The sequence below is a fragment of the Nyctereutes procyonoides genome, unplaced genomic scaffold, assembly GCF_905146905.1.
Source record: "Nyctereutes procyonoides isolate TBG_1078 unplaced genomic scaffold, NYPRO_anot_genome, whole genome shotgun sequence".
Taxonomy (NCBI): Eukaryota; Metazoa; Chordata; class Mammalia; order Carnivora; family Canidae; genus Nyctereutes; species Nyctereutes procyonoides.
Window position 1 is genome coordinate 12,411,388 of NW_026575155.1, and position 20,651 is coordinate 12,432,038.

The 20,651-nt window shown below is 42.1% G+C and overlaps 2 protein-coding genes across 4 annotated transcripts in view; both read right to left on the bottom strand.

Annotated features, from left to right (window-relative positions):
• Positions 1–676: 676 nt before the first annotated feature.
• On the bottom strand, positions 677–11,644 carry PSMG1 (proteasome assembly chaperone 1). Of its 3 annotated transcripts, none has more exons than XM_055313731.1 (7): positions 11,469–11,644; positions 10,095–10,201; positions 8,513–8,664; positions 6,731–6,793; positions 4,326–4,524; positions 2,995–3,131; positions 677–891 (listed from the first exon to the last, which is right to left on the bottom strand). In XM_055313731.1, the coding sequence occupies exons 1-7, from the start codon at positions 11,600–11,602 to the stop codon at positions 817–819; spliced, it is 867 nt and encodes a 288-aa protein (XP_055169706.1). In that variant the 5' UTR covers positions 11,603–11,644; the 3' UTR covers positions 677–816. The 3 variants fall into 3 exon arrangements, with proteins under 3 accessions (XP_055169706.1, XP_055169708.1, XP_055169707.1); XM_055313733.1 differs by having other exon boundaries at positions 11,459–11,477; XM_055313732.1 differs by lacking the exon at positions 11,469–11,644 and adding an exon at positions 11,087–11,414.
• Positions 11,645–15,161: 3,517 nt separating this feature from the next.
• The window catches only part of BRWD1 (bromodomain and WD repeat domain containing 1), a 121,880-nt gene continuing 116,390 nt past the window's right edge, over positions 15,162–20,651 (bottom strand). The window contains exon 42 of the mRNA XM_055313324.1: positions 15,162–15,550. Coding sequence (XP_055169299.1) covers positions 15,162–15,550 — 389 coding nt within the window. The remainder of the gene's footprint in view (positions 15,551–20,651) is intronic.

Here is a 20,651-nt window from a genome sequence, read left to right on the forward strand (position 1 = left end):
ACCATTACTGAGTACGTTGTATGTCAACTAGCTGGAATTTAAATAAAAATAAAAAATAATAATAAAAATCTGTAATATACAAAGGATCCCATAATTTTAAAAAAAGAAAAAGACACAAGCAGCATTTTTCAACTTCACCACTATAAGATTTATTTTCACTGATACCTTTCAGTGTGTGTTTTTCTGTAGTAGTGAGGCTACCTCAGACCCATGATTCACATCATTCTAGAGACCACAGCCCGCCGCAGCCCAGCTGGTACCACCAATACAGTTAACCCGGCACCAGGGCCCAGAAAAGTCTGTGCAAAGAGCCTGACTGGAAGATATTACTGAAAAGCAATGAAATACACATTTCTTTTTGTTTCAGGTTGCGCAAATATAGAACTTTGCTACCTGATCAATTTTACCCGTAAAAAAACCCTGAAAAATCCATAAAATCTGAACTTTTCACATATTAAGAATCACCAAGTCTATTTTCAGACAACACAAAACTATCACTAAAGAAACTACACGTACATATTACCAAAACCTGTTATCTGTAGCTTTGTAAAAATTTAACTACATTAGTGTAAAATATTCAAATTAAACAATACTCCCACCTAGTGGATAAAGAAAAGCATCTGGATTATTCCAGTTGTCCAGGGCACCACCATAAAAAAAGGAACTAAAACTACAATGAATTTAAAATAAGTTTATTCTGTTTGAACACCTCCAAAGTACCCCCCTGAAAAAAAAGTAACCAACAAAACCATACTGCTGCTTCCCTTGAAGGAACGCATAGGTAATAACACACTTGATACAAAGCAATCTTTGGAATCATGTGTAAATGTTACTCTGAATCTCATTCGTTGTCATCAATTTCTTCAATATTTCTGTGCTCTGGGGAATATTCTGGAAGAAAAGAAAAAAATCGTCAGTACAGTGAGATGGAGAATTCAGTTAGAATCCCTACCCTGTCGGGACGTAAACAAAGAATGGCACCCGGCAAAGGGACCAGGCCCTGCCCTGAATCTCCTCTTTCAGGAGGTAACACATCTGAGCATCTCAGCACCCCAAAGTGTTGAAGTAGATGAAACATCAAAGCCTGTCCTCCCCTTGCCCAAAACTCTCTGGTGGTGTCTCACAGCCTCCACGCCGCCGTCCCAGGGACCTCTGGCGGGAAGTGACACTCCAGCCCAGCCTCTCTCCCACAGTCCCACAGGAGCCCTCCCACCCCTCTGAACCCAGTTCCGCACTCGCTCTCCTCAGAGGCGCTCTGGCCCTGCCCATTCCTGCACTCCCCGCTCCCTCTGCTCACTTCTGCCCATGAGGATCCATCTTTCAGATCCAGCTCAACTGCCACCTCTCCTCATATGAACCTCACCCTGCTCTGGCAGGCATGCAACTGCGTGCTCTCCTCCATCTGGCAGGCACAGTAAGTGGCCTGCACCGCCTCCAGGCTGCGGTACTAAAATGGCTCTGGAGGCACTCAAGAAAATTCCATGTCACTGACTGCATGCCACCCTCAGATCAAGAGACTAGGAGTGAACTCAGGACGACCGTGTGTGCTCACGTTGGAGAGACAACTGCACTCTTCAAATGGCCACTGCACCCTCCGCAAATAATTGTTTCCAGGGAGAAATGAATAGGTTAAAAGGAGTTATCTCTAAGCCCTCTTCAAACAATACTCCTAGGGACTGGGTGGCTCAGCAGTTGAGCGTCTGCCTTCAGCTCAGGGCGTGATCCCGGGCCCAGGGATCCAGTCCTGCATTGGGCTCCCCACAGGGAGCCTGCCTCTCCCTCTACCTGCCTCTCTGCCTCTCATGAACGAATGATATTTTTTAAAAAAGAAAAATAAATAAAAGGAATACTCCTAAAAGACGAAAGTGGACTTAAACTCCACATGATGATTTACAATTCTCCCAACAAGTGCCAGTGCTTCTGGGGCGCCTGCGTGCGGAGCACCGCACCACACCAGGAACAAAACAGCCACAGGCCCTGCTCTCACGATGCAGTGGGAAGAGCCAGACTGTGAGCCACAGAAGCAAACCAAACCATTAGCAAACCAAACATACTCTGAAAGCAGCGCTAACTATAAAATAACTCAGTTTGTCAGAAAGATTATCCATGACTCCAGCTAATTTGAAATTATGCTTGAATTATACAAACTTAGTTTTAATTTTTACTAATTCAACAAATGGCTGGGCATGCATTCTCCTATATGCCAGGTACATGATGACCTGGGGATACCAAAATGGAAAAAGGCGGTCCAATCCCCCGGAGCTGATCATCTAGCAAGCAAACGAATTTAATGAGGTCTGTGAAACAAGCTAAGTCCAACAGACCTTGCCAGAAAAGGTGTCTTAACACCAATGGTCATTCCAGACTAAAAGAGGACTCCCTCTGGGGAACGCTGGTGTAGTCTCTTCCCTGTACAAGACAAGTTCTCACCCAGGATCCACGCACTTTCAGCAAGTCTCTTAGGGAAAGAATGGGAGTTCCTAAACTATCTGGAAGTACAGGCAAAACTTCTTGTGTACATGTCTCAATATGAATTTTTCTGGGGAAAGAGCTCACGGACACATACAAATGGACAGCAGGAAACAGGTTTATCTCGCCTTCACACAGCCAGTCCCATGCAAAATTAAGTGAATAATTGTTCATAATTTGATCCATGCTGTGCTCAAAAATGCCTTCTTAAGTATTACAAACTTCCAAATGAATTAGATACAGAAACTTCCTAAACAGTCAAAGCATCTTTCTACAGAGCCGTCTGGGATTTATATCAATGCACTGCACTGATCTACCATGAAAAAGCATGAACAAAACATTTCTCCAGTTATAGAAGTACATATAAAAGAGAGGGTGACAATCTAATTCAAAGTGCCAGACCAGAACACTTTAAGAAAAAAAGATCTCTAAGTGTTGCTTAACTTTTAAATCGGTACCATAAATTTACCATTTGTTATTAAATTCGTTCTAACTCAGCTATTAGTCAATGAGCTGAAACCTTACCTTAACCAAACCTTTCAAGCTTCTGGAAGAAAGGACAGGCCTGAAAGCTTCCACTGTGATCAGGTCTAACTTCATCACATCAGTGTAACACAAGTACAGAACTGCAGGGATCTTCCACACTTGGCAGTAACTCAGAACTAAGTAACACAAGGAAAAGCCCACTTCAGTCTTCTACTAGGTGATTTTAAACTAAACACCTCTAAACAATAAAGGATACTTTTAAAATCAGTTGTCTCTGTTGCCTCCTTCAAAGTGTTCACTGCTATATCAAACCATTTATAAATGCGTATTTTCTTTCAAAGCCAATTTATTTTCCCTAAGTAATTTCTCACTCTGAAAATATTATTTTGCATTTCCTGAATATACTGAGACATAGCTTAAGTAAGTACAAGATTAAAATTTTACTGAATATAATAATATAAATTAGCCATTTATTCCAATAAACATTTAAGGGGAAAAAAATACTTATTAACAAATAACAATTATATAACATATTAGCTATCAAAAAGTAAGTGACAATTTCATTTCGATGTGATGCTAGAATATAATTAGCCACAGGAATAAAAAAATAGTAAAGAAACTATCAAGATTCAGTAACTTATTTTGACAATGAAAACATACTTTATCCACTTTTCATGCACCAATGATTTACATTTAACATTGGCTCACATGATTAGTTATCACAAATCAAAAAGAACCAGAGCAACTCTCCAACCTAACCGTTAAGAACTCTGCCCTAGGGCAGCCCGGGTGGCTCAGCGGTTAAGTGCCTGCCTCGACTCAGGGCGTGATCCTGGTCCAAGGATTAAGTCCTGCATTGGGCTCCCTGCATGGAGCCTGCTTCTCCCTCTGCCTGTGTCTCTGCCTCTCTGTGTCTCTCATGAATAAATAAATAAATAATCTAAAAAAAAAAAAAAAACCAAACCCTGACCTACTCTCACATCATAACTGTGTGTCTAAACAATGTTAAAACTCAAACCAGAGGCACCTGGGTGGCTCAGTGGTTGAGAATCGGCCTTTGGCTCAGGTCCTGATCCTGGGATCCCAGAATCGAGTCCCACATCGGGCTCCCCACAGGGAACCTCCTTCTCCCTCTGCCTGTGTCTCAGTCTCTCTCTGTGTCTCTCATGAATAAATAAATAAAATCTTCAAAAAAAAACTCAAACCAAACACAACATACTAGGAACAACAGATATTAAAGATTAATAGCAATACACTGGTATCAATCATCATGAATGAACTACCTTAAAAAGACCTTAATAGTCAAAGTAATAACCAATAACCAACAAAGCAACAAGATATAATGTAAATGTTGCAAATTTTGATACCACCTGCTGCAGGAAGATCATGTACAATATTTGGTTGTTCAAGCAGTGGACAGCATGGAGGCTCTTTGAAATTCTGTGTTTTTAGGGCTTTCAGGAAAGGAGAATGAAGGCTGCTGGTAGATTCTGAAGTTTTATAGTCAGTAACATGTCGACACGTGAGAATAATTACTTGCATATTCTTCTTTGGACAAGAACCAAAGACCTAAGGCAAAATTGACCTCAAATTAAAATATACATATAATTCTGTTACAGAATAGAAACATTCCTCTAGCTCTTTACCTAACACCCTTCACAGTAGTATCCAGGTGGTGGTGTCCAATGAAAAACAGAACACAGGCTTTGCTGTCCCCTCACCGGGGTCTGATCTTGGTTTTGTCACCTTCCAGTATGGTGACCTTTCTAAGTCACATTCCTCAGCTGAGGACACTATTACCCACCTAAGCAGTAGTCCTGTGATAACACCAGGACTGGCTTCTAGGGTAAACCAGCTGCTTGATGAAGAGACCTATTCTAGTACAGATTATTTCTTAGAACACTGCTTTACTCTCAAGCACATTCAGACCAGCAGTGTATTGGCAAAATGAAGTGATCCCCCCTTCTCTAATCCATGTACTCATGTGTTCAAGAACACTTTAATAAAGATGCTTCTAAGCCACAAAGTATATTCATAATGGTGTTATATCAGTGCCTTAATTCTTAAATGCACTTTTTAAGTTATTTCACTTACAGGCAAGTTTCAATCACTCTAGACCTTTATTTCCTCCTAAGTGTGTATTTCATGAAGTTCCAAGGACCCTTTTAAGCTTTTAAAATCTATGGTGATGTAAACAAAAAAAAGTTGTTTTTTTTTTAAAGAAAAGAGTAGACTTTAGGCCATTCCACCTTGTTGGGAAGTATTTTATGAAAAGAAGAAAATGGCTATTTCCAGTAACAACAGACCTAAAGATTTTACACACCATTAATGATTTGTAAGACTAATTTCATTAGCTCACAGCTTTGTAAATAAACACAAAATAGTGAACTTCAGCAGGTACATCCCATCTAAAAAATACATTACTCACAAGCCCTAATTTATCATTCTCCCTACAACACCTATAGTCTGAATCCACACTTGACCATTCCATTAGACTGTATGTGGTATTGAGGATTTTGTGGCTGATAGAAACCAAACAGCAAGGGGAAACAAAGAGTGTCCCTAAGGAAAAAAAAATACTGATTAAAAAGTTTTTAAAGTCTGGAAGAGAAAACTTGTCCCAGAGTACAAAAATAACAGTTTTGATGGAACAGTCATCCTACTTAAAATAAAAAACACAAATTAACAAAGCGGTTTCCTCCTCTTCTGAGAACTCAGGAAAGCTATGGACTCTCCTCAGAAAAATAGACACCACTACATAACACAAAATCACATGTGATTGTGAAAAGGATCACAGACCTTCTTGAATAATTCCTCATTTAATAAAGCGTATTTAGTAACTTTTTAAAAATGTTTTCAAGTATGCCAATCTGGTTTAAAACAAGTGTATGCCAAATTTTTTATTTCCAATGAATTTAATTTTAATACCTAAGAAATATACCTAAAATTTAAGCTGAAATGCTGCTGAGATATATATAAGACCTACTTCATTTATAAATAATACACACCTGCCAAAATTATGATTATTCTCTAAAACTCCTAAATTCTTCACTGAAAAGTATGTTTTATTGGGCATGTAACATGCCCAGTTTTCCCATAAAATGAAGACTCAATTAAGCCATCCTAAGACAAACTGATGTAATATTTTGGAATTTGGAACAAGTAGCAGCTGAGTGCCAACCCTCTGAATCCAGCTCCCATCTGTTTCCTGCCTCAAAGCCCAGAGTCGTCCCCAGCCCACATCTCTCCAGCCTATATTCCCAGTGCGCATCTCTCCAGCCTATATCCCCAGCCCACATCTTTCCAGCCTGCATCTCTCCAGCCTCCATCCCCAGCCTGCATCTCTCCAGCCTTTACCCCCAGTGCCCATCTCTCCAGTTTGTATCCCCAGCACACATCCCCAGCCAGCATCTCTCCAGGCCACACTCCCACCAGACTGCATGGTCAGGCCACCAGTCCACATTGTCAGGCCATTTTGCACCACTAGCCATGCCCTTGTTCTGTTTCATGTGAGTAGCCTGTTTTTCTTTCAAATGTAACAATACGGTAGATAGGAAGAATTCAACTGTTTTAGGCTTCTATGACCTAAGTCTTTAGCACATTGATTAATTTGTTAAATCTGTTTCTATTCTTGATATTCTGTAACAAATTACTACAATATTTTTAAGAAAAAAACAAAGACTTCCCTGCTTCCATATTTGACTGTGTAGGCTCAAGTGTTAAGATACTGAACCCTTAAAAAAAAGCAGCCCACCAGTCTTCATTCCCTTCTTACCTTTTCTAGCCACTGATACTGCTGATCTTCAGCAACGTAGCAATTGCACTGACAGAGGACAACCTAGAAAATCATATTCCAAGTTTTTTGTCAGGTCAAATAAATTTTATACATACTCCAAGTTACCACCATATACATATCATTTGAATTCTAAAATAACCTTCAGATAACATTTGTTTTTTGAATTTGCTATTGGCTTATTTCTTTATTTTTAAAATTTAAAAATGAAGCCACTACTGGCAGTTAACAGGAGAACGAAGTACACAGGAATGGAGTGACCACAAGAGTTTGCACAGGAGGCACTTAAGATACTACCAGTAAAAGCTACCAGAGTCTTCTTTATGACACAGGAATGATACCAGGCCTGCTGCCCTTCTGGGTGTCACACACTGTGAAGACCAAATGCAAAATAAACATAAATACTGTAAAACTAAGTATTACACAAATGCTAGTGAATGCCAGTCTGACAGCAACTCAGTCCAAATGGCATTCTAAAATGGTACTGATGCCTGTGACGATAGTATTATTTTAGAAACCAAGTTCCAACCTACATGTTCAAAATGAAATAATCTGTAATGCCACAATGCCATTAAAGGATGGATTCCTGATTATCAATGCTCCTGGAATGATACTACCCAGAGAACTCAATGTCTTCTACTAAAACACTGCCAGAAATGCTAACAATTACCCAAGGGGATCACAGAAGGGAAAAAAGGTACACAGGCGTGGGGGAAAAAGAAAAAGACTAGATATGTAAAGACTACACAAGCAGGTTCTGCATAATCAAAAGATACCTAATAAATGGTACAACTAGACGAGGTGACCAAAATTCCTTACTGGACCTTCACAATCTATTCTAAAGTGCAACCTTTCCAATTAAAGACCAGATCAAAAAAATGCTTATTTTCATTATTATTTCCTATAAATGCTGGATATACATAAAAATCCTTATGGAAACTTAAGTAACTTTGGATTACATGTTAAAAAAACAAACTGTAAGTATTACAAAATAAGACCTTACAGTTTACAAGGCTAATATTTGGTCCTTACCTAGTTAAAATAAGCCAGATTATAACATTAGGGAATTAGTGGCTTCTTCCATCATTTGAACCCCTGCCCTGGCCCTTGTTCAAGTGCTCGGCAAGTACAGAATAGTTCCCTGTCAGACAAGCAGATGGGGAGACACATCACCTGCCAGGTCACCTCATCTGCCTGACTCTCACATCACCCACTATGTTGTGTTCTCTGAATGGACCCGAGATTAAGATTCGAATGCACAGGACACAAGGAAATCACTCAGCACTGGCTATGGAATGACTCTTAGGACTTAAAAATCAGGACAAATGAGGTAGGGTAAAAGCTCAACTGTCAAGAGAATTATGCTTAGAATGCACAGAGCATTCTTTTGTTCAACAAACATTAACTGAGTTTCTAGGACGTACCAGGCATTTGCTAAATACTGGGCATACCGAACTTCCAGCTTTTACAGAGTGAACACATTTTTGCACAGAGTTACCACGTGAAATAATTTTTTGAATTACAGCAAAATTTGAATGTCCACAATCTATGGCTTTTTTCTAACAAAGTTCTATCAGAACTTCCTAGGAGCTTTACCAACACTGTGTATGCCATGTTAATATTTATACAAATAATACAGGGCACTAGCACTGCCTACAGGCAGAATTCCTCAGCCCAAAAGCAGATATACAGGAACATGAAATTCAAACGAACACATGAATGACGCCTAAATGGCTCCCCCTGAAGCATCCAAGTCCCACATACCGAAGGATTCGATTTTAGATGATAAAACATACAGAAGGACTTTGCAGGGGACAGATGTGTAGTGTCTGTTGTTCTACACCATTCATTCCAGAGTTTAGCACAACCAACTTCTTCCCAGGCTCCTGAGTTCATAACAAATGATGACAGAAATGCTGTGAAAAACAATTCACATAAGTTAGTGCCTGGTTCTGCAAGTTGCATATTCTATAACCAAAAATAATTTCAAGTTACTCTAGGAGAGTCTGTAAGACCACTGACCTTACAGCACCACTTAGCAGAAAAGGAAACTGAGGCCTCAAGAAATTAAAGGCCATGCCGTAAGTACAGATGGTTTCAGAGGAGGACCTGACAACACAGATTTACTGACATGCTTTACCACACTTTCATGAAGTTTACACTTGGCTGGAAAATTTTAGGAGGGTAGAACTTCATATAAACGAGTCAGTAGTTACTTACCAGGTACTTACTATGTCCTGCAAGCACTAGGGCTACCTGACCGGGGAAGAGATCTACTTCACCAGAGATCCCGAATGCCCACCCCCAGAGCCTGTGAAATGACAGGCTGTACATTTTAGCTGTAAAATGACACAGGTTTGTGCACGTGTACACTGTTCAGCTGAGCTCTGCACTGTTCTGACATTAATCTATCAAATGGAGTCAGTCATGTATGTGCAGACCTTCACACTGAAGTGTTCAAAAACGTTAGAGATCATCACTGTTATTTTTAGAGCTCTCATCATGTTCTCAAAGGAGCCTGTTAATTCAAGAACATTTAAGAACCATGGCTCCAAGGGGGCCATGTACACGCGCCCCCTCTGTCCCTTGAAGTCTGGCCCAAACAGGCCCAGAAGCCAGAGGAAACGTGGATACCGAAACAAACCGTAAACCCAGTTCCCAGGATTTACAACTTCCTGAATCAAAGAACACTTTCTTTAAATCTTATTTTTTAGGTTTACTAGAAAGATGGTATCACATGAGGAGGCACAGATATTACTCAAAGTTTACCCAAAAACTGTAGCCTTTTCTAAGTCAACTTTCTGCTTTAACTTTTTCTAAAAAAAGTAACAGACATTTGAAATATTTTATGATGTAAAGAAATAAGTAACTTTGGATTGTGAGTGTTTTTTTTTTCCTTTTTAAGTTTTTTATTTAAATTCAATTTAGTTGGGGATCCTTGGATGGCTCAGTGGTTTAGCACTGCCTGCAGCCCAGGGCATGATTCTGGAGACCCAGGGTTGAGTCCCACTTCGGGCTCCCGGCATGGAGCCTCCTTCTCCCTCTGCTTGTATCTCTGCCTCTCTCTCTCTCTCTCTCTCTCTCTCTCTCTCTATCATGAATAAATAAAATCTTTTTTTAAAAAATAAATAAAATAAAATAAAATAAATTCAATTTAGTTAACATATACTGTATTATTAGTTTCAGGGGTAGAGGTCAGTGATTCATCAGCAGCAAAGAACACGCAGTGCTCATCACATCAAGCATCCTCCTTAATGCTCACCACCCAGTCACCCCATCCCTCCCACCCACCTCCCACGGCTTTTGTTCTTTCAACAGAAGTCCAATCTAACACAAGTCTACTCACCTACTGCATTATTTCCTATAGCAATGATGAACTTGGAGCAAGGATATTTTTCCAGCAGAGAAACTTCCAAAGATGTTTTTGTCTGTCTTCGAAAGAGCCGCACCTCCCTAACAGAAGAAACAAAAGACAAAAAAAATAAAAAGCAACTTAGATCCAATTAGTGCTGTATTACGAGAGAAAGGACACTAGAGGCATGACTTTGTAATAAACAATAGGCAGGCTTTAATTTCAGAAAGAATGTAATTATCACCTAAGGAAACAAGAGATTCGGGCAACGCTATTCCCGTCTGAATGCAAAGTTCACGGAGGACCCCACAAGCGAGGTCCACGCGACTCACTGAACCATCTTAGCATCCCCGAAAGGCGGGACAGGTGGGTACAGCGGGCAGTAAGCAGCAGCAAGTGCGGGGCAGCCTGGGTGGCTCAGCGGTTTAGCGCCGCCTTCAGCCCAGGGCCTGATCCTAGAGACCCGGGATGGAGTCCAAGTCGGGCTCCCTGCATGGAGCCTGCTTCTCCCTGTGTTGCTGCCTCTCTCTCTGTGTGTCTTTCATGAATAAGTAAATAAAATCTTTAAAAAAAAAAAAAAAGAAACAAAGAAAGAAAGAGCAAACACCTCCTTTCTAGCAGCCAAATACTGAACTTGCTTGCACCTGACCACACCTCTAAAAGAACATCCTTCGGGACGTCCAGATGGCTCAGTGGTTGAGCACCTGCCTTCCGCCCAGGGTGTGATCCTGGAGACCCCGGGATCAAGTCCCACGTCAGGCTCCCTGCGTGGAGCCTGCTTCTCCCTCTGCCTGTGTCTCTCATGAATAAGTAAGTAAAATCTTTAAAAAAATAAAATAAAATAGAGGAAGATGCATCTGCAGAGCGCAGGTAACGGGCACCCAGGTTAAGTGAGACACATGCAGAGCGTGGAACGCCTTTCATTCGGGTCCAGGAGCCTCAGCCGGGGTGAGGAGGAGGCGCTGCTCTCCACGCGATGTGCGCACCTGGTCAGGCCTCCGACTTCCACCAAGTCGCTGTCCAACGTCCCGGTGGTCACCCCCCGGCCACGGGGTCTAAAACGTGAGTGTCCGGGGTCCTAACTGCACATTCGCAACAAGATGCCTGCAGCGTCCCAGGCGCGTTCTGCAAACCGGGGCCCCAGGGGCTGGGGGACAAAACACCTGCGGCGCGACCGTCACACCTGCCCGACGCACGTGACCCGGCCGGGGTCAGGGGTCACCTACGGTCCTCTCCCACCGCCTGAGAGAGGCCGCTGGTCCACCTGCTACGGATCCCGAGGCGGACGCTACGAGGCCGACGGCCACGCCCGCGACGGCCGCCCGGGAACGCGGGGCCCGCGGCTCCGAGCCACCGACCCGGCCTCACCGCTTCCGCGCCAGCTGCCGCCGGACCTCCCTGTCCTCCGCCGTCTCCCTCCTGCCCTCCTCTTCCTCCTCCTGGTCCTCCGTCCCGGCTCGGCACGGCGCCTTCACCACCTCGCCGAAGAACGTGGCCGCCATGCCGCCGTCACCACCTCCCGGCCGGGCCGCGGCGCCCCAGCACGGCGCATGCGCCCCGCCCCCCCAGCCGGGCCTCGCCACGCCCCCTGCACCGCCCCCCCGCCCCGCCCCCCCGCGCGCGCACGCGCACCAGGCCGTAAGCCCGCGGGGACACCGAGAGGTGGGATGACTACGGGCTAGAGAGGCGAGCGGGCGGCGGGGCGTCCCTAACCCCGCAGGTGCCTCGGCGCGCGGCCCCTCCCGCCCCTCCCGGCCTCCTGCCGGGGTCCGCGCCCCTTCTTCGTTGCGGGATGCCGGGGGGCGGGGGGGGGAGGTGCGAGGGCGGGAAGAAACACAGCGCTTCGTGGTGGTATAAAATGCGACTTTTACTGCGGCAATAAGAATTTCACATTTCAAAAGCGGATGATTGTCAAGCCGATCCGGAAGAGTTCATGAGAATGCAAAAATAGTTACTTTTTTTTTTTTTGAAAACGTGGCCGTTTCCGATACAAAATTTATTTCCGCCTTCTCCTCTTCGTTAATGAGCAAAGAATGCAGTTCTCGAATCGGCCTGTTCTTTAGAGCGCGCTGGGAGGCGGAGTGTGCGGGGCGGCGGCCGCGCCCGCCCGAGCCAAGGGCCGCGTCCAGAACTTCTGGCCGTGAAACGTAAAAATCCCTTCCCGTTGGCTTTGCACCGAAAACAGAGGACAGACACTGTGCAGCACTGCGCCACACAGGGCAGCACCGCGCAACACTGTGCAGCACCGCGGAGCACCGCGCAACACTGTGCAGCACCGCGGAGCACCGCGCAACACTGTGCAGCACCGCGGAGCACCGCGCAACACTGCAGCACTGCGCAACGCTGTGCAACACTGTAGCAGTGCGCAGCACTGTGCAACACTGCGCAGCACTGCAGCGCTGTGCAACACTGTAACACTGCCCAGCACTGTGCAACACTGCATCACTGCGCAAAACTGTGCAGCACTGTGCAGCACTGCCCCGACCTGCCGAGTGCTCGTCTGGGGTCAGGCAGGGCTGCTTGAGGTATTCAGAAGAATCTCCGAAAGCTGCTACAAGTACACCTTGCTTTGAGACGTGGAGAAATAGTATCAACAAGAACATTTACATTAAATCCGCCTTAGCGATTTTACCTATTACTGCAAAATAAAGATTCGGGTTTTGAAGCAGAATTTGAACATGTAAGCATCAACAGTACATGACCAAATTGCTATCCGGTGAGAGCTTAGGAAACCTGGTGTGTAGCTAGCTGTTAGCAAGATTACCAGGGTGATGTTTCTAAGCTGCATGGAGACTCCTGGGTTATTTTGTATTTTATAGGATGCCTGAATTGCAGAATAAAAAGGATGTTTGGCTATCACGTTGTCTTAGTCCTTTTGTCGAGTAACTAACTTGTCATATTTATCAGTAAAATTTACCGCGATTTGATTTCACAATTACATTATGAAGAAATCATTTCTAGAAAGCTGATTAAAATTATGAGCAGGGTAATCATAATACATTTGGCCGTGATTTAAATTTTGTGTACACTTCAGAGTTTTACAATAATGTTAAGTTTTCAACAAATGCTATTTCATGCAGTTACAGTAAGTTTAGGCAAAGCACTTAAGGAAAAAAAAAAAGGCAAAGAGATGTTCAATTTAAACACTATACCAGCAGAGATTCTGTTATGAAAGAAGGCCGGTGACACCTTCTGGAAATTAACCCCATCACAGAACACTGTAAATTCAAAACAAATTATTTGATTACACAGAAACTGACAAATTTTGCATAAAAGAGTCTTAGCTGATATTTAAATATATTCATTTTATGGTATTTGTTGAGGATAGAACATCCCCAGAGAGAAATCTCTGTAAAATTAAGGGTAAATATGGGAGAGGAAATAGATTTAAACATTTCATTAGCAATCAAAAATCAAACCCCATGCGCCTAAAAATATTAGTTTATTAGGAATTCTTCCTTTCCTCACCTGTAGTAACAAGATACTGGTATCGGTATTTCAGATGAAAGTATATATTAACAGAGCAAAGGACACAGACTCTGTAGGTTAGAAATATTCCGGCTTATGCTAAGGGGAAGAAAAAAAAAAAAACGAAAACGACAAAACGCCTTTTTTTTAAGCAGACATGCAACCACAAATTTCTCAAGTAACCTAGACACTTGGGTCTATCTGTATAACCAAAATATATGCATTACATTAGTCTTTTAATGAAAAAAGAATAGAAACTCTTAGGTTTCTATATTTTACTTTTTTCAGATTTACACATGCAAATCATATATTAATATTCACAGATAATTTTAAATGGGAAAACAACTTGCTTCTAACAATTCACTTTTTCAATAGCATGTTACTGTGTTAAAAAAGACTTAACAGTGCATTCATTTAATCTGGCGATCTTAACTTCAACAAATACCTGTTAACAAATTAAACCTCATTGCAAAGAATTCTTTACAGTATCAAGATCAGATTTTCTAATCCTAGCAAAGGCCACAATGGAAGAGCCAATACATGCTGCCATTAAGTTTGTTGTGATGAGACTGTAATTAATTTGCTAAAAGTGTTCCTAAAGTACTAATTTTTAAGGTGCTGTAGAGAAATGTAAGAGGATGTCACTGTTATCATCCAAAAATATGACTGTTTTGATCTTCATCTGTACCTTTTCTAACTGATTAAACCTAAGACCTTGCCTATCATGAGGCACGTTTCGGCATCTCCGTAAATGCTGTTATGTGCAAGTAAAAATGAGGAAAAGAAGTTGTGATAGTCACATTCATTGCCTTCATAGAAAAATATATATTCCCTGAATTACTTGTATCAAGAGGTCACCATTCAGTATGAATTCCAATATTATAGACAAAATAAGACATTAATGGGTTTTCACTAATTGCCTGTTTCCCACTCTACTTCAGAGCTCACTTATCACCATCCCCATCAATGAATCCCCAGGTCCTTCTAGTTTGCTTTTTGGCTTTTGAAGTTGTGAACTATAGGGATTGGGTCTTTAATATTAAAGTATTTGCTTGGTCAAATAGGCTCAATGGCACTTCCTCTGGAAATGTGCCTAGAGTTTTCCCTCTTACTTCTCAGTAATGACACCGTAGTCATGCTGGTCTGAATTTTTATTCTCTGATGCAGAACCCTCAAAATTAGCATTAGGTTGTGATGTTGACATTTATTTTCAGTCCTTGAAGTTTTTGCTACAGACCCTGTGCATTTCCCATTATTTTCTTCCTCTAAGGAATCAAGAGCTTTCCTCAACGCCCTTCCTTTCTGGAAAGGAACAGCCTTAGGACAGGCCACTTGTCTCTTCTTTCCACCTCTGCACTACAGGCTTCAACGTCTGTTCCCCCCTCAGATTCTCTGTAGTGGGTTTCTGTACAAAGGCTCCCTGGAAGGAAGGCTTCCTCCCACTGTGACCTGCTGGGTTATGGCTTTTAGAAAATCCCTGGAAAAGGTGCCAACCAGGGATTAACTTTGGCGCTCAGAGCAGAATGCAACCGCCAGTTTTCTTGTGGCCCCCGATTGCTTTCAAATCCCACTTCCACATTTCCATGGTCACTATTATGCGGTTTCTTTCCAGGATCTGAACCGCCTTAAAAAAGGCATTTTGCTATTAGTGTCTTCTAGCTCTTTTTCACTGTCAGAATTTCTGGTTGTATCATCCTCTTTATAAACACTCAGTAATTTTTTCTTAGCCTCAGCAGAAGCATTTCGATGGGGCAGCTTTCTGCTGCTCTTCCTAATCCAGACATTTTCTGGTCCTGAAATCGTTTCCTTTAGATTACTCATTATTTTTATTTTATTTGCAGCCACAGCGGCACATCTGCGGAGAACTTTCTCAGGCACCATGTTTGCTTTCAGAGTCTCACTAGGCATTTGCACTGCAGCCTTCTGATTATGCATGCATGTTCTCATTTTTGTATTGGGTTCTCTGTCTCTAGGAACAGATTCTGAAAAATGAGTGAAAGTTCATGTAAATGCAAAAACCTTAACACAAGATTTTACTACAATTCCTCAATAACACATTCCTAAATGGTAAATTTTAAAACTACTCACATTGCTAAATAAGTAAAAAACTTAAGTGATTCTCATCAGTGAGTGATACTACATGCTTTTGACATTGAATCTTCTATTTCCTGATCAACAAAAGGAAGTCTCGGGTAGTTATGCCACCTGGCATACTTTCTAATCTGGAAGGACAACTGTCTCAACAGTATCAGGTTTGTGAGAATGTACCTTGAGCATCATAAAGCATTAAATTCTTGGTATCATTTCAGATATTCTCTGTTGAACTACTTTAGGATATTCAACAGGAGTTCTGAGATAATTTTCCTAGAACCTCAAAGAGAAGGCAATGCCATTATGACTATGCGGACGCGGCATCAGCTCTGCTTCAAGAAGGTCCCTGAAGTTTTCATTCCATCAGCCTTTAGTCAAAACATACATGAAGCAGTAGATAAAAAGGAACTTCCTATTAGTTTTATCTAAAATACGGTTTTAGTCCTAGATCAATTTTTCATAGCAAATTATTAAATCCTGGTTTCCTTACTATTCAAATATTTTCTGAGCTGGGTATATGCCAGGCATCGAGGGATCAGGATAAAGATTCTAAAACAAAGTCCACACATATTAACTTTACTTGCTGTAAAAACTAAAAGGGGGGGGGTGCGGTAAGGAGCGTGAGAAACGCACTTGAAAAACCGAACAGTCATGGGGCAAGAAAGCTTCCATTGAGAAGTGTTATTGTTGCTGAGCTAGGAACCTTGGAGGGATCCATCAGACAAAGGACAGGACGAAAGCCACTACGGAGAGGCAATTTTCCCAAGTGTGGCTTGGGATCCACGCTAGCTGTGCTGAGTGAGGAGCCACATGTGTGCCACATGATGATGCGCCCACCACTCCACGTTTAACAGCTTAGGTGGGCTCGAATCATTTTTATTTCTGCCTATGTCTCAAAGCCAGATTTTCAAACTTCAAATACAGGATCAATTAATACGCTTCTACGGCAAAAGTGCGGGTATTCTCCGCTTTTTGAAAGTTCACATTAAGCTCTTCGCTTTTACAAAAGACCTACTTGGTTTTGCTAGCCACAAAAGAAATTGAAGAGGATTTCCATTAACAAAAAAAAAAAAAAAAAAAAGGTGGGGGCAATATGGCGTTTGGTGTTGGTTTTTCAGGGAGCCTCTACAGAGGCAGCACACACCTGAACAAAGAGCAGCCCACCAAGCTCCTCTCCCTGCCACCAGAGCTCTTGAACTGAGCATCTGGGCTACATCCACACTGATTTTGTGCATCCGTTAGTAAAGATGTGTCCTAAGGTATCAGAGCAACCAGAGAGGTGATTTTTCAGGGTCTGCAAATGCCTTCCAATTTTTTTTCCATATACATTAATGGTAGTTGCATCTTTGCTTTATGCCATTTTGGCTTATGAAGTTTCACAGGAATGCCCTACTTCTAGGTAGCAGGCAAAACCTGTATTTCTTGATAAAAATGCACCCGGTGTCCATCAGCCCCCGAATGCTAGGCCTTTATCTGTTGGCAACCTAGCCTTGGGGACATTAAGTCAAACTATGTAAAATGGTTTTAAAGGTACACAAGCTGGGGGGTTGGGAGGGGTGGGAGGTGGGTTTGTGGGACCCCACCTCGTTTGTAGACATTCAGCCATTGGTAAAAACAGGCTAAGGTTAAGACCTCTCAGATACCCACACTCCACATCTGGACTCTGCCACTTGTGCCCTTTCACCACTAAGGATGAGAAAATAAGGACCCATTGTGTCAGCTCTCAATAGCAATAACATGCTATTATTCTATCGCAGTGAAGCTCCCAACCACCACCAACCTTCCTAGTTTTTCCTTTAAGAACGGAGAGGTTTGCCCTTCTGCCACCAAGCAAGCACAAATGAGTACAGGTGAAAATGGGCTTCCGTCGATTGACATGTTCATTAATTGAGACTTGAGAAAAAGTCTTCTGCTCTCGAAAGGGAAAGCCCTTCGGATTTTTTAAGTCTATGAAACGTACTTCAAAGATGTGCCTCTGCTTTCTCCAAGACCTGTTAAGAGTTCTCTCAAAGGTCAGGAACTAAGTACTAAAAGCAACCCCCCAACAAGCACATCAGTCCCTTCTGCCAATTAAATGACTTCTATACTTCTCCAGTGAAATTCTATTTCTAAGGGGAACACGTCTTGTTCAATGTAGGTCATCAGGCATTGCAAAAATGGCATTTTCACGGGCTAAGCTCATCATCACACACTGCTGGGCAGCACAGCCTCCCCCGCCTGCCTGGCTGGGCTCTGCGCGGTCACTTGCACAAGCAGCAGAGACCATGAGTACAGCAGCCCACGGAGTTTTACCTCCAAGGGCCTTTGCTCAGGAATGTTTTTTTTTAATTTTTTATTTATTTATGATAGTCACAGAGAGAGAGAGGCAGAGACACAGGCAGAGGGAGAAGCAGGCTCCATGCACCGGAAGCCCGACGTGGGATTCGATCCCGGGTCTCCAGGATCGTGCCCTGGGCCAAGGGCAGGCGCCAAACCGCTGCGCCACCCAGGGATCCCTGCTCAGGAATGTTTAAATCACGAACTAAGGTCTCTGCAAAGTAACTCTAGATCCAAAGCGACAGTTTAGCACATTAAATCAATGTTAGGCAAATACTGGAATGTGAAGTAATATGCTATGACAGACATAAGTTCTTGTAAATACATAACAAAATTAAGGTGAAATGTGACTTACAAAGGACGAGGATACACCAGCATCGCTCAACTACATCCACTTGCATGCTGCAACCACACTAGAAGTAGATAACCAAGTTCATTCCCAACAACATACCCAGTTAGAGATAAAATCCTATCACAAGTAAACACTTCTGTGGGTCAAAAGGACTTAAGTGGCAGCAACTAACTCCTTTTTGATGTACTAACACAATTTAGGAACCCAGTAAATACTAACCCTAACTCATTTTAATAAATGCTTATTTGTAATCCAAAATAAGGGAAAACAGTTAAGATTCTACAGAAGAAAATCTAAGTAGGCTTTTTAAAGTCCTTTAAGAAAATCTGAACTTCAAATATCTGAACTAGGTCAAGGGCGGGGAGATAGGCGAGTTAATTCTGTTGTGCACAGCCACGCAACCTGATGAAGCTCTAAGTCTAGGTTCAGACCTCAAATGGGAATGTCACAGGATAAGGACAAAAGCAATCTGAGGAAGACAGAAGAGTGACAGTGTGGGAAATTAAAAAAATAATAATAATGCATACATGTAAGTCAGCGTTAATTTTATTACTGAAAACTTGGTAAATTATAAAGTGCTTTTATTCCCCTTGAGCAAACTACAGTTTTTAGAAATATATACAGGATCATTCAGGGTTAGAGAGAAGTCCAATTTATGTGTTAGGGCACAAGCTTAAAACTTCTGGAGGATACTGCTCTAACAATACATTTGTGATACCGTCACTTAATACTAACAAGTCAGTACAATCCCCCAAGTCCTACTGTCCCAGATGGTCTTGGTCAGTCACGGGGTTGGGAGCAATGAGAGCTTGAGGCATTGCTGCTTCCCTATAAATAATTCCCTACTTGGGTATGGCAGCAACCTCCTTCACAGAGTAAAACTTTGCATGGGTCGTAGTACTCCATCACAGTTTACCTAGATGACCACTTTAAATTGTATCACTGTGTGTTCTAAGACGGTCTGTGGTGAAGAGAAACTTGGATGCAGACATTACAGTTTTGACTCAGAGCAATTATCTCTAGTTTTATTTTAAGGACTTATCATATTCCAATTACACTTAATACAAAATTGTTCTCCTAAATCCAAAATAAACTTCCCATCATTGCTGTAGAAGCATGAGAATTTTTAATCTCATCAGAATTTTCACTGGCATATTATTTTTTTCCATTGGCGTATTAAAAACAAATCTGAGAATGGCAAAAGGTGAAAGCATGTCTGAATCAAAATGAAAATGTACTGGCCTATTTCACATACTTTTGAAGTACTGACATCACTGGCTGCTGTGGTTGGTGATAAATCCAGAGGGGAAACCTTTTAGTTGCAAATCATAGTAACCTCTCTCAAGTAAGGCTTTTCGGAGCTGGTTTAAGATGACTTCTTCCTTCTCTGCCCTTCACTGATAAGCAATGAAATGATTAAAACTCAGGAAGCAAACAGCATTATCACTGATATTCATCCCTCCAAAAGCACAAGTTTCCAAAAAGATTCCATATGCTGGGAAGTCTCTTTAGAGGGTAACTGTAGGCTAACAGGTTTTCTGTTAATTCCCCGATGCTTTTCTCTTTTCTGGGGGAGCTGAACACTGGAGTTAACACTGAAAAGTCAGCTTCTACAGTAATAGCCACCTCAGGTCAGGAGATGGTCTGAAATAATTCCATAATCAAGACTTGTTCCTCACTAGCTTGGTCACTTTTATGGCTGAATAGATGAACTTAAATTCATCCGTTAAGTCTTCCCACACACTCAGTGATGGGCACCATAGAACTTGTGCTTTGCTTCAACAGCTAATAGCTCATCACTCTACAGCCATCGCTCATCCCCAGGAAGGTTGTTAATGACCATTCTTATTCTCAGAGACTTGTGATGGCCACTGCAATTTTTTTTTCTAAAAATCTGATAACACCTTTATGAAGTGTGACTCCAGTAATCTTGTATCTGTTTAATGAACTTTCTAAATTTAAATTTTAGTTAACATACAGTGCAATATTGGTTTCTGAGTTTAATGAAGTTTCTGAGAGATCTCAGAGCATTTCAAACCATTGGGCAGGATAAGGTATCAGAATAAACACTGGTTTTCAATCTACTTTATTACTTCCCTAATGAAAAGCATCAGGGCACAGGTAACCCAAGGACAACCCCCTTTCAGGCCCATCTTTCAACTCCCTTCAGTCCCCTTGGCCCATATGACACAGTGTGGCCCTATGTTCTGCGTGCATGATAAAGAAAGCACAAATGGACAAAGGCTTGAGGTAAGATAGAGCTGTTTAAGAGTAAAGATGAGTTAGTTGCAAAGGAAATCGATTGCCTATTGCAGACTTTATAG

Excerpts from the sequence above, each read along its gene's own strand:
- PSMG1 (XM_055313731.1), bottom strand. The coding sequence starts at position 11,602 with ATGGCGGCCACGTTCTTCGGCGAGGTGGTGAAGGCGCCGTGCCGAGCC. Across the intron at positions 10,202-11,468 it reads CGGCAGCTGGCGCGGAAGCG|GGAGGTGCGGCTCTTTCGAA; the intron begins GTGAGGCCGGGT and ends TTCTTCTGTTAG. Across the intron at positions 6,794-8,512 it reads ATCTAAAATCGAATCCTTCG|GTTGTCCTCTGTCAGTGCAA; the intron begins GTATGTGGGACT and ends ATGATTTTCTAG.